Source organism: Ostrea edulis, chromosome 2 (assembly GCF_947568905.1).
Source record: "Ostrea edulis chromosome 2, xbOstEdul1.1, whole genome shotgun sequence".
NCBI lineage: Eukaryota > Metazoa > Mollusca > Bivalvia > Ostreida > Ostreidae > Ostrea > Ostrea edulis.
In genome coordinates, this window is record NC_079165.1 from 7,832,074 (window position 1) to 7,844,748 (window position 12,675).

Genomic DNA, 12,675 nt, shown 5'->3' on the forward strand with positions numbered 1-12,675 from the left:
ATTTTCGATGTTGTTGTACTTTCAGCGATAGATCAACTCATGTTTACAAGAAGTCCAGTGTCAATTTTAAGTTCCATGAGTCTCATCCTGGTATATAATTGGTAAGATGTTTAGTCTGCTGTTGATGTGGAAGGGCAACTTTGTAAATCAAATGTTTGATCTACTAATTAAATGTATAAGGACAGCTTCAATTTGGTGTGTACATAATTCTAAGGCAGATTCCAAAATTGATGATGTAGGTAAATTATGAATATAAGAGAAACAGGAATGCCAAAGAATACATTTGTACTAAACCAACAAAACAAGAAATCTGTACACATTTAATTGCGGGTTAATACACATATTCATGAAACGGATACACAACAGCTCAATGACTTGTTGAGAAAATGAATAAATAAATACTTTGTAAAAGTTGAATTTCAACATTCAAGTTGAAATCGTGAACCTTGACGCAAGAGTTTGTGAGAGTCTCGGTTCATCACAGTCAACGACAAACTTTCATGTTAGTTCCATTGATTTTAATTTTACATCCACCAACTTTCTTCCAGTCTGTCTATTTCAACACTACAGAATGTAAAAGCGGTTATTTCTTCCTACCGATGATACTGGAGATACTAGGACTCGGTGACGACTTGTCGACAGAGAGTTGGTCGGTACTACAGTTTTCCAGCACTTGTGTTTGTAATGAATTCTGCGTGCATTTTGCAATGGCGAAAAAACACCTGAAAGGATGAAAGAAAAGTAAAAAAAAAAAAAAAAAAATTATAATAATCTGTATTTATTGAAAACTTATTTCAGTAGTAATTTTGAATGAATAAACACCTTTATTTGGAACAAATTCTATTTTTGAATGAAAACATTAAATTCAAATTAGTGCAAATTTTGGGGAAAAAACGATATGAGTAAATACTGTGTTAATGGTACATACTCGTTTCGGTAGAAATTTCCATCGGTGCCACATACCGGATCCAATTCAAGTGGGCACGAATCTAGTGTGGCTTGGGCGCAAAATACCTGGACTATGATGTCCTGCGTTGTGGTATGCGGTGGTGGGGTAGACGACATGGGACCACCACTAATATCCGAATTGGTTGAATTCAAACACTCTCCAAAATAGGCTAGTGTGATATCCGGCTTTCGACATCGGCCCTGGGCATATAAACAACTGTGAAAATACAAGTTATAGATTTTGACTTTGGAGACAGTCCTATTTCGTACTGTATGGTCCGTAGTTTAACTCTTATTCACTTCAAGATAATTTTCATGCAATAGATGCGTCCAACACAGTCTTGAATTTTTGCGAAGGTGAACACATTTTTGTAAGAAATAAAAAAAAAAAAAAAAAGAATGATGGAGGTGAGAAAATTTTGATATCGGGTAACACATAAGGGGTGTATACAGAAGCGAAGAACGACTGTAAGTTTCACATGATGGAAGGCAATATCAACTTCTCGAACTTGGGAATGCGTGTCATTGTTTTATTTGTCTCTGTTAAGTCCTCTTGCTATTCTAGAGTTTCTATAAGATTTGGTCTTTATTGTTTTAGTCAACGCGCCACAAATTTTTACCTATATATGGCGTTTACGGCCGGAGCAGTGGTGGTTCTTTATCATGCTTAGTTAAGGCCGAATGTGGCACGGGACCTGCGTTTTGTAAGATGATATCCGAAAGAATTGTGACTTTTACTTCTAATGCAGTGCGCTTGGTGAAGGAACAGTTATCCCCCGTGTTAAAAACGTTAAAGGTTTAATTTAGCGCTTGTAAATCGAACCCGGGACACCCCCTCCCCACTGTTGCAAAGCAAACACCCTAATCAATAGGATACCACAGCCAAACTATTAAGTACTTAAAAATGACTAGCGGGATACCACATCCAGTCTATTTGAGTACTTATGTACTTACATATGACTAGGATACCACAGCCAGTGTATAGAGTACTTACAAATTTTGGTAAGTGACTCCGTCGGTACTGCACAATCTCTCGTCGCCATCAGCGATGTACCCTTTATTGCAGTCCAACAACAGTACCTGATAGCACAGGGACGACAACTCCTGCCAAGTCATCGGAAAGTCTAGAGCACTGACCGCTATAACAAGGAAAAAACACCGCCCAATGACATCACAGCAAAAAAATTAAACATGATGCAATTTTGATTGGTTTTTAATTTTTAAAACCAAATTTAGACCCTAGTGTGCATAAAGATATTTGTTTCTGTACGCGGAGTTACCTCCCTGTACAAATTCGACGGTAGTAATTAGAAGACAAGAATCCGTGTGTTATCATTATCCCCTCATAACGTTTCTCTACCTTCGTTTACAATGAAAACATGAACATGCGCAGGTTGAAGCTATGCCGTTTAGTCGAATGAAGACATGGAAACCACCATCTGTAACCATTCAGTCACCTTTCAGTTGACTGAATGGCCTAGATTCATCCTGTGCTGGTGATTGACATTAGATTACCGAACTATATTTCAATGAATGAAATAAAGAATATTCATACTTGTCCAGTAATTGGTTAACATGCATACTAGCCTAGTGAATGAATGAAAGACATGCATGCTAGCCTAGTAAAAGAATGACATTCGTACTAGAGCTCACGGCGGGTGTGACCGGTCGACAGGGGATGCCTACTACTCCTAGACACCTGATCCCACCTCTGGTATGTCCTGGGATCCGTGTTTGCCCAACTCTCTATTTGTGTTTTTTATAAGAGTTATGGAATTGATCACTGTTCGTTATCTTCACCTTCCATTCAATATAAAACTAACAGTCATACTAGTCTAGTAAATAATCATCTATTTTCAATTTTGAACAGTTTGGCGGTTTAAGGAAAAGACATACAATCATTTTGTATTTAAATGAAGATTGATTTAGCCAGGGAACCACAGGGGCTAAGCCCGTTTTGGGCCCGAACTCTGTAATACCATAAATACTATCTATATTTATGGTATCACAGAGTTCGGGCCCAAAACGGGCTTAGCCCCTGTGCAGGGAACTGTTCTAATATGTTTTGGAATGATGTAATATGGCATAACAGTACGCCATACAAAGTAATCAGAACTAGATCCCCTGTTATCACGAAGTCTTTTTCTCTTCAGACACTGACAAAACACCGATCCTTACCTTGTAAACTGAAGAAAACTCCGATGAATGGTATGATTATCATTCTGACTATTTGATGAGAGTGTATTCAGTTGACATGATAATTGGAAACGAGACCTGTCCTTTGACGTCATTCATGTAGGACTTCAAAACGTGACCCTCTGAAGAAGATAAATGTGAGGTTACTCGAGATTAAGACGATACCATATTTATGATGGCCATGGAATCTTTATCGATTAGAACTGTTAAAGAAATTCTGAAATATCTGATCAACCTAAATTTCGATATTTGTTGTAATATCCAGCATTGTAAAAACTATGAGGTGCTGTTAAGGGATTTATTACCTGAGTAAGAAGTGAAAGATCACCTGTTCAATATCACTCAAACAAACGGTTAATATCACTTAGTCATATATAAATGATATCAGTTCTTTTCATCACTCAGACCAATCAGATGATATGATTGATTGATTGTATATTGTTTAACGTCCCTCCTGAGAATCTTTCACTCATGTAGAGACATCACCATTGCCGGTGAAGGGCCTATGCTCGACATTTATGGCCTTTGAGCAGGGAGGGATCTTTATCGTGCCACACCTGCTGTGACACAGGGCCTCTGTTTTCACGGTCGCCCCTATTTAGTCACCTATTACGACTAGCAAGGTATACCGAGGACCTATTCTAACCCGGGGTAATATTGTTGATCTTCTCATTCATAATGAAATATATTTCTTATTGGCCATCAGGAGGCGGGGGATTATGTGTTATGGTTTTAGAAAGACCACTGTGATTTAGTGCGGGCCTACATTATAAAATAATAAACTTGATTTTATATATCCAAAGCCATCATTTTATTTGATTATTCTATTGAATTGAATTACGGTATAAAATATATGATAAATAATAATTTCGGTATGCAGGATCTCTTAAGTCGTACTATTTATTTTCGAAAGTGACAATTTAACTCTATGGTTTTATTTTTAAGTTATCAGAGGTTGTAAATTTGTAGCATTTACTTTCTCTTTGTTGTATGCTTTATTTTATTCATGTTTTCTAAATTCATAACTTTTTAAAAATAAAATTCATTAAAAATTGAAGTTTACTGTAGCTTTATACATACATACTTAAATAATTGTACTTATGAATATCTTTATTTCTTTAGAGATGAAAGCTACTGAATACAATGGGATATTATCTAATGCAATGGGGTATTGTCTAAAATGTGAACAAGTGCCTTAGCCTGCCAAAATGAACTGTAGTGATGTACTAATGCATGGAAAATAAGCTTCGATATGAAGGTTTCTAAATGGTTTGCTCTACATAGTTTATGGGGCACTGCTTATCCTGAATACCTGATCCCAACTGTGATATTACAAGTGATCCGTGTTTAGCCTACTTTCAATTTCGTATTCTTTATGGTATTTATGAAATTGATCACTGTTCGTTAACTTCAATTTTTCATTTTATATAGTTTTAATAGTTACCAAGCAGTTGCGACCGAATTTGACGTCAATACGTTTTCTTGTCCTGTTTGTATTGATTGCTTCAAAACAATTATTAGTGAGAAAGGAATTTCCAATACTTCCCAAATAAACCGTATTTTTAAAGACGAGTGGATTTTTTTCTACATAGCTTTAAAGGCACTCATTGAAATAAACTGAGGATAACCGCTAAAATGTTAAAGTGGCATTAGTTGTGAAAGTGATGACAATCCATTAGTTGTGAAAGTGATGGCAATCAGTTTTTCTTCTCAAAATCTCTCCCTGGCTAAGGAATGTATATCAATGACTAAAAAACATTTATTTTGTACAAAAACAAGACTAACCTAACAAAATTACGTTAGATACATGTAACCGCTTTAAGTGTAAAGAAGTATATAAGGAAGAATAATTGGCTTGCAAACAGATATTATTTAATCACAAAGAAACATACATATTCATGTGTCTGCTTTGAGGAATCAAATACTGGTGTTATTACTGAAATATAAAATATAGAGCAATTTTCTTTGCATTCAATTTTTAGTGACAAAATTACAGTTAATGTCAGTGCCATGCTTTTGTTTACACAGGTTAAATATACGAGTAAAAGTTTTGTTAAAAGCACATTTTTTCAGTTTACAAGTTAATTCTGTAACTCGACAACTGATATTCAGGTTTGTGCTGACCATTGGAAATATCCTAGTTAAGCACTATAAACATTAAAAATGGAAAAATAAAATTTGTTAAGAATCGGGCGAAAAACAAAAACTAAAAACAAAACGACAACAACAAAAACAGAAAAGCACATCTTTTTTTTTAATGATAATAATTATCATAACAACACAGAACATCATAAGAGAAGCAATGTTAAAGGTAAATAATATTTGAAAATCAATTTTCAAACATAAAAATACTATCTCAGTAACATTCCGGAAGATTTCGCACTAGATGAGTCAGGCTGTTGCTTGTCATTTCCGCTTCTGTGATTTCCAATGTCTTTGGGCAATAATCAGATTTTAACATTTTGTTTCCTTTCGATACCGTTCATTTGTAATGTCTTAATAACACATTAATGGAGGACCTCGAGCTACTAGATTCACGTATAAATATATAAAAATCACCATCTGTTATTCATTACATTGCACCACATAATATTAGGTCATCCTTTAATTTTTTTTCACAAAAACCGAAAAACCGAATTCATGGAATTTTAGCGCACAGAGTACTTGTTTCCTTGTAGATTACAAAACCGGTTTTAATGTTGTGATTTTGAAATGGTTGAAAAATAAAGCAATGCCTAACTACCTACTCAATGATGAAGTGATGGTCGCGTCATTTACTAAATCAGCATTTTTAAGGATGGTCTTATCAGTCATTTTCATAAGATAAATATATAAAATTCTACGTAAACCGGCGTTTCCCAATGCCTTTTCTTTGTGCGCGCATGCGCATGCGTCTGTACTTGTAGATGGTGGTGCTGTCTTTGCAGTCGCTCAGATTTATCCTCTGTAAGTTGGGGTCCTTACATTTTGCTTTGTTAAAATCACACCTATAAATATACAGCATGAAAATCACACTTAGCTTCATAAAAGTCAAAATCTTAAAGATGAAAAAGTGAAGACAACGAACAAGGATCAATCTCATACATCCTTCGAAGAATACAAAATTGAAAGCAAGGCAAACACAGAACACTGAAAAACCAGAGGCGGGACTGTTACCTAGGAGGAGTAAGCACCCCCTGTTGATTACTCACGCCCGCCTTGAACCCTATATCTTGATCAAGTAAACTAAATAATCAATAGTCAAAAGCAGTAATAACTGTATGCAAATATCGTTCTAACAATTGGTATGAAATATACCCGACAGCATTCTACTCCATGATAAATTGTATTTGCAGATTAGATCAGTATAACGACCATATAATTTGCTAAATCCTTCCTTTGAACGAGACTGTTGCAAACTCCATGACATCAACTTACTTGTTAGAAACATATTTCGGTTTAAAACTTGATCATACGCGGAACTTGCTCTCATGTATCGATCCAGTTAAGAGACATAAAACCATGGGAAGCTGAAGATGGATATGCTGAAGTTATCTCGTTTGTCGTAACCGTCTATGTGCAATAAGATATCCAAAAATGATGCAGATGTGGGAGACTATTTGGTGTCTTTTATTTCGACTTCATTTGGGGTATACATGTATTGAATCAACATATGAATAAAAGCGAGCATTGTTAATAGATAAAATGTCGTTGATATATAGATAAAATGTCGAGTTGAAGGCGAAAGCAAGACATCTTTTCTTGTCATGTAGAAGATCGAATGAAATTATATGTTAGGTAATTTCTAGTTGTCATTACATTAACTGATATGTGATATTCACTTATATATAACATTTACATATACATGTGTATGTTTACTCTGTAAATATTGTACTTTTCAGGTAGTTGAACCATCGCATTGATCTCAAAAATGGGGAAAATTGTTTTATTGTTCGATTGAATAAATGAAAATATTGAAAGCAGCTATTAGAGCCTACGCAACAATACCTGGTCGGCCATCTTTGTACACAGTTCTAAAACTTCATAGTTATTTCGGATTTCAAACATTTCGGTTGGGCATCACTGAAGAGACATTTTTTGTCGAAATGCGCATCTGGTGCATCAAAATTGGTACCGTATAAGTTTTACATTAGAGAGGGAGACCTAGTCAAAAATGATTAGTGGACCAAAATTGTATCAAATTTGGTATTCCCAATTGAATTTTGGTCCGATTTTGGAAAAATCAAAATTCACCTCCAATACATGTGAAAGTGTCCATAAGGTTCTATTTTTCTATTTTGTTGGATCTCGGCCATTCAGAACACGATGACATATTATAGTTATCAATATATAATATAACATATATATCATATTTACTAATATACATATATTGCTATACAATATTATCATTGACATTTTTGAGGTCCGACAATATGCATGATGGGAGAGGGTAACCAACGTATTGTATTGACCGTGAAAATTGTTTTATTGAATAATTAGATAGTTTGATACATCCAAGCCGGCTACAAAAACCAACGAAACGATACCAAGTCGGCCATCTTTGTATACAGTTAGATTGCCTGCAAGACTTAGTCGAAAGTGATTAGAGACGCGGGTTTTTTGTTTATCATATGACTAAATAATTTGAAATATAGAAGCTGACTTCTAGAACATGTAGAACTTAGCAAATGAAACCTGGTCGGTCATCAAAAGATCGGGTTTGATGTTAATGTAATTCAACTCCAGTTCGTGAAAGAAGTCACCCTTCTTTACAATTTTAGTGTAAAATAGTCGGGAGTGAGTAGAGACGCGAGTTTTCATTGCATGACCAAGAAAATATTAATTAGTTGAGTTAATTTCGAACTCTAATTTTGGCCTGACGTTGAAGAAATCAAATGTTTAATTCGTCACGAAGGCACGTGAAAATAAACATAACGTTTTATTTTTCCTTGGTTGTTGGATCCCAGCCATTCGTAAAGTGTCAAATTATTCTATTTTTAAAGATCGCATTTTCGTATATGTTGCAGGATAACCTCCGAGGTCGAGAAATGTTGCTTTGAAATGTAAAAGCCGAGACCGAGGAGGATATCCTGTGTCATCCACGAAAACAAGAACTTTATTTCTATTCTACTACGCCTCAGAAATATACAACCGATTGGTTTCCTATACAACTACGGTCACCGTGACGTCATGTCATTTTAAGGATGTATGCTACACCAGAGAAATTTGATGTAGATGAAAAGTGGAGGATATGTACAACAATATTTTGAAGTTGAAAATTTTCAAATTTACTTTATTTTGTCAAAAAATACAGTTTTAGTAGAAGGTAATCAGAAAAAAATTTAAAACCCCTGCTGGACTCGTACCTGCGACCTACAGTTCAGCATTCGGTATTCTAACTTACTGAGCTACATTGCTAGGTATTTAAATTGAAAAGGAAAAGTCAAATATTGCTGATATCGATTTTTTTTCATCCATGTTTTTAAAGGAAGTCAGCCATTATAACGATGTAGACAGACTAGGCCTGTATATTTTTTGTTGGCGAAAAAAAAGGTGAGATGTTAGGGGTATACGAGATCTAATTTGAAAAAATATTTCAAATCTTGAGTTGGATGTTGACGGATTATATCAACTGCTTTGAATACATATGCAGTCCAAGAAAACTACACATACGTATAAGAGGGTTAACTTGTCTGTACATCGACACGTTTACATGTGTATCGATCTCGGAATGCAGACGATTGATGTATGGAATAATAAATGCTCTTCGGTCATTTATAAAGTTTCGCAACATGTATTGGTTAATTTTTATGATTCTGACATTGAATTATCAGTTATTGGCTTTATTGTTGTATTAGCAAAAACACGAATGTATATAAGCGAGATGATCACTGTTCGTTATCTTCACCTTGCATGTGTATCAATGTTCTCGTAATCAGTTATTACGTATGAAGGTATGTCGCAGAATAATGACAGCGGCATTCCTTTGATCTTTACAATAACCGTGGTAGAATATGCATGTATATTAAACTGCAGTATTTCAAAGTTACAAATTTAAATGCAATAAATACTACTTACAAGTTTACATAGAATATACGGTTGTTTCCACAGATTGGGTTGAGGTCATTCGGACAAGGTCGAGTGTCGGCACAAAATTCGGGGGTGATGGTGTAGTTATCCGAGGTCTGCATGGCGCCCGGACTGTCCGTGGTGTTATCGTGACGAGGATTCCTGTCTACGTCAGAACACGCCCCGTTGTGTATAGGTTCCAGTCTTACGTTATCGCATTTAGCCTGAACATACAGACACCTAATCAAAATAGATTTATAACTTTAAAAAAGTGTTTAAAATGAAAAGATAAAATTTATGATAAATATATGATTGTTTTAAATTTTTCTTAATGATGGCACCCACGCATGAAGATTTTGTTTCTTAAATACTGAATTTATTAGTTCCATTACCGTGCAGCCGGTTTTGTTAGTAGGTATATAATTTTGGCCTATTTAAGGAGGTACATGTATGCTACACCAGAGAAATTTGATGTAGATGAAAAGTGGAGGATATGTACAACAATATTTTGAATTTTAAAATTCTAAAATTTAATTTATTTTGTCAAAAAGTAGTTTTAGTAGAAGGTAATCTGGGGGGGGGGATTAAAACCCCTGCTGGACTCGAACCTACGACTTACAGTTCAGCAGTCGGTATGCTAACCTTCTGAGCAATTCGGCTAAGTATTTATATTGAAAAGGACAAGTCAAATATTGCTGATATTGATTTTTTTTTCATCCATATTTTTAAAGGAAGTCAGCCATTATGACGATGTAGAGTACCTCCTTAAAATCCGATTTCTAAATATTCACCAAAATGAAAATTGCTAAATGTAAGAACACCAATGTACATATACATTACATAGATAAATGAAAACCACTTCACCAAAGTTTTATCCACCAAAATTAATGGTATCCCTTGTAGACCCAAATCCGACAAATTTGTGTCCCGCCAAACACTGGCGTTATGGTATATGAATTTTCTAATGCTGCGAACCGGTCACGGTAGAGTTCTCAGTGGTAGAGTGTTCGCTTCGTAACCAGGAGGTTGTGAGTTCGAGCCCCGCTTTTGTCATGGCCTGGTCAAACTTAAGTTTGAACATAGGTAGTGATTGCTCCTTCGTCAAAACGCTCGGCATTTAGAAAGGAGAATCATGGGGTTTTATGATATGACATTAAGAACAGTGGTCCCGTGTCGCGGCAGGCATTGACATGTAAAAAGAACCCTCACTGCTACATGTGTACGGCCTTGAGCGCTAATCCTAGTTATAGATATGTGTTATTGTACCTCTCAATATGAGTGAAAAATCCCAAAGGGACGTAGAACACACAAACAATTGCTGCAAAAACTATTTGTTTTAAATTTCTCACTTTTTTTCTGTCAAGGAGATGGTTTTTTTATTATGTAAAATGAAATTCGCTCTTATCAAATTGCTTTAATCAGAGAGTAGAAAAGGTTTGAATCGTATAGAACATAAATGGAGTCGTGGCGACGGTGCACAGTCAATCTTGAAACATTTCAATCTTTACATATTGTTTTCTTCCATGGAAGGTCAAATCTCCATGATGATTTATGTAAATATGACGTTAAGTGATGAGCTTTCGGTCAGGATTAGGCGGTACCATTCAATGGGTAGATGTAGGTCACAGATCAATGACAGAGGATTGGTAAGGATCTAGAGTTTAATTTATGCGTTAATTTCCTGATAAAGTTTAGTAGATCATGATACCCTGCTCGTTGTGACGCCCGTTCACCAGTCTTGTTTAAGTCTCTTTAATATCTTTATTTGATTTTATGTATCTGCTTTCTTTCATATCTTTTTATAATGTCGGGCGTGGTGCTCAACTTCGGGTTTATATTTTGCTTATACATGTATATATATTTCATGTACTACCCGGAAACCAATAGTGTAATGCGATTTTCAGACACTATATATAGTATTCTAATATATACTCTGAACGCATTAATACTTGTTGGGGTAGGTCTTCCCGTCTGTACAACACATGGTCTCGTCCCCGTTAGTCTGGTAATGATGGATGCAGTCAATGACGCGGAGGATGTCGCACATGTCGGTAGTGTCCACTAAAAATCCCGTGGAGTATCCCGGAAGTAACGTCATCAGGACAAACAAACCTGATGGAGACAAAGATGTTGAGAGAGCGGAGCAACAAGGTGACGAACCTAGGGGGGGGGGGGAGTTACGGGGGTTGCAACTTCCTAACAAAAGGTCTTCTTTATTTGCCATTTTGCGGGGGGGGGGGGGGGAGGGGGGGGCTTCAATCCCCTCCCCTTTTATTGGGTGGAAAAGTTACAAAGTATAGGGTTGCAAACCACCCAGCCCATGATTTTTTTTTTCAGGATCCGCCACTGCTACAGAATCATGAAGTCGAATTTTGATGTAGAATTTAGAACTTCTTGGTAATTTTATTACATCTTACTGCCATTAAAACAGACATCTGAGATATTAAAGAGATAATTCTGCAATATTCACACGATTGAATTTGAGAAAATTTGTAGAAAGATTTACGTCTGTTCGTGCATTTAAGAGTGTAGGGGATTTTAAAATTGATTATTCTCAAGAATAAAAATACAGAGACGATGTATAAGTCTAACGACCACGAGAGTTTAATGAGTTTAAACTCTAAATAATCTTCAGATAGTTAATCTTATTATTTTCTAATGATAATATATCTCAATACTGCAGTTTTATAAGAAAGAATATCGGAAGTTTGTTTTTCTTGAATCTAAGAAAATGAAGGTTTACCTTTTACACAGCATAATTTTGGCAGCTCCATTTTCTTCGAGATTGAATTGACGATTGACGAGGCCGTTTCTCGCCAGGTATACAAGTCTGATTAGAAGCCATATTTTATTTTCAACAGATATAAGGAGTTCGCGTGAGATCAAACGACTCCGACAATATTTATTTTTCCCAGGACTTGTTTTCGTCATTTAGGAGTCTTATCCAAATAAAACATAAGTATGAAGCTTTAGTCGCACGATGCCATACACTTTTTTTTTTATCAACCAGACAGAGAATTTTCCCGATTTGTTTAACTTGAGAAGAGGTGTATTAGAAATATCACTGATGTATTTATTACCAATGTACAGCATGATCTACTTTGGAATTTAAAAAAATCAGTTTTGCTATAAATCGAAAATTTGTTTTAAAATGCAAGAGTTAGGTCGTATCAAAATCGAAATATATATGACAAACGTAGACTAGCGAGTATGGCCTATCAAACGTTGTAATATTCAGTCTGTTCCATTTATGTTATACAATTTTCTATTGTATTCTATAATTTTTCATTAGTATTGTATATTTCACTATTTGTTTGTTTGTTGTTGTTTTTTTGTTTTTTGTTTTTTTTTTTGTATTTCATAATCATCAACTTGTATTATATATTTTCAATTTGCATTCTATAATTTTCCAACTGTATTATATATTTTGTAGCAGTATCATACAATTTTCCATTTGTATTCTATATATTTGATATTCATATT

The 12,675-nt window shown here is 35.2% G+C and overlaps 2 protein-coding genes across 2 annotated transcripts; both read right to left on the reverse strand.

Annotated features, from left to right (window-relative positions):
- Positions 1–308: 308 nt before the first annotated feature.
- Positions 309–3,276, reverse strand: LOC125681163 (ovomucoid-like). The gene is made up of 4 exons (XM_048921117.2): positions 3,127–3,276; positions 1,943–2,087; positions 929–1,165; positions 309–722 (listed from the first exon to the last, which is right to left on the reverse strand). Exons 1-4 carry the CDS (start codon positions 3,167–3,169, stop codon positions 584–586), a joined length of 564 nt encoding a protein of 187 aa, XP_048777074.1. The 5' UTR covers positions 3,170–3,276; the 3' UTR covers positions 309–583.
- A 2,103-nt stretch (positions 3,277–5,379) lies between these two features.
- LOC125682414 (uncharacterized) lies at positions 5,380–12,019 on the reverse strand. The gene is made up of 4 exons (XM_048922953.2): positions 11,936–12,019; positions 11,142–11,304; positions 9,202–9,432; positions 5,380–6,131 (listed from the first exon to the last, which is right to left on the reverse strand). Exons 1-4 carry the CDS (start codon positions 11,964–11,966, stop codon positions 5,984–5,986), a joined length of 573 nt encoding a protein of 190 aa, XP_048778910.1. The 5' UTR covers positions 11,967–12,019; the 3' UTR covers positions 5,380–5,983.
- Between the last annotated feature and the right edge of the window lie 656 nt (positions 12,020–12,675).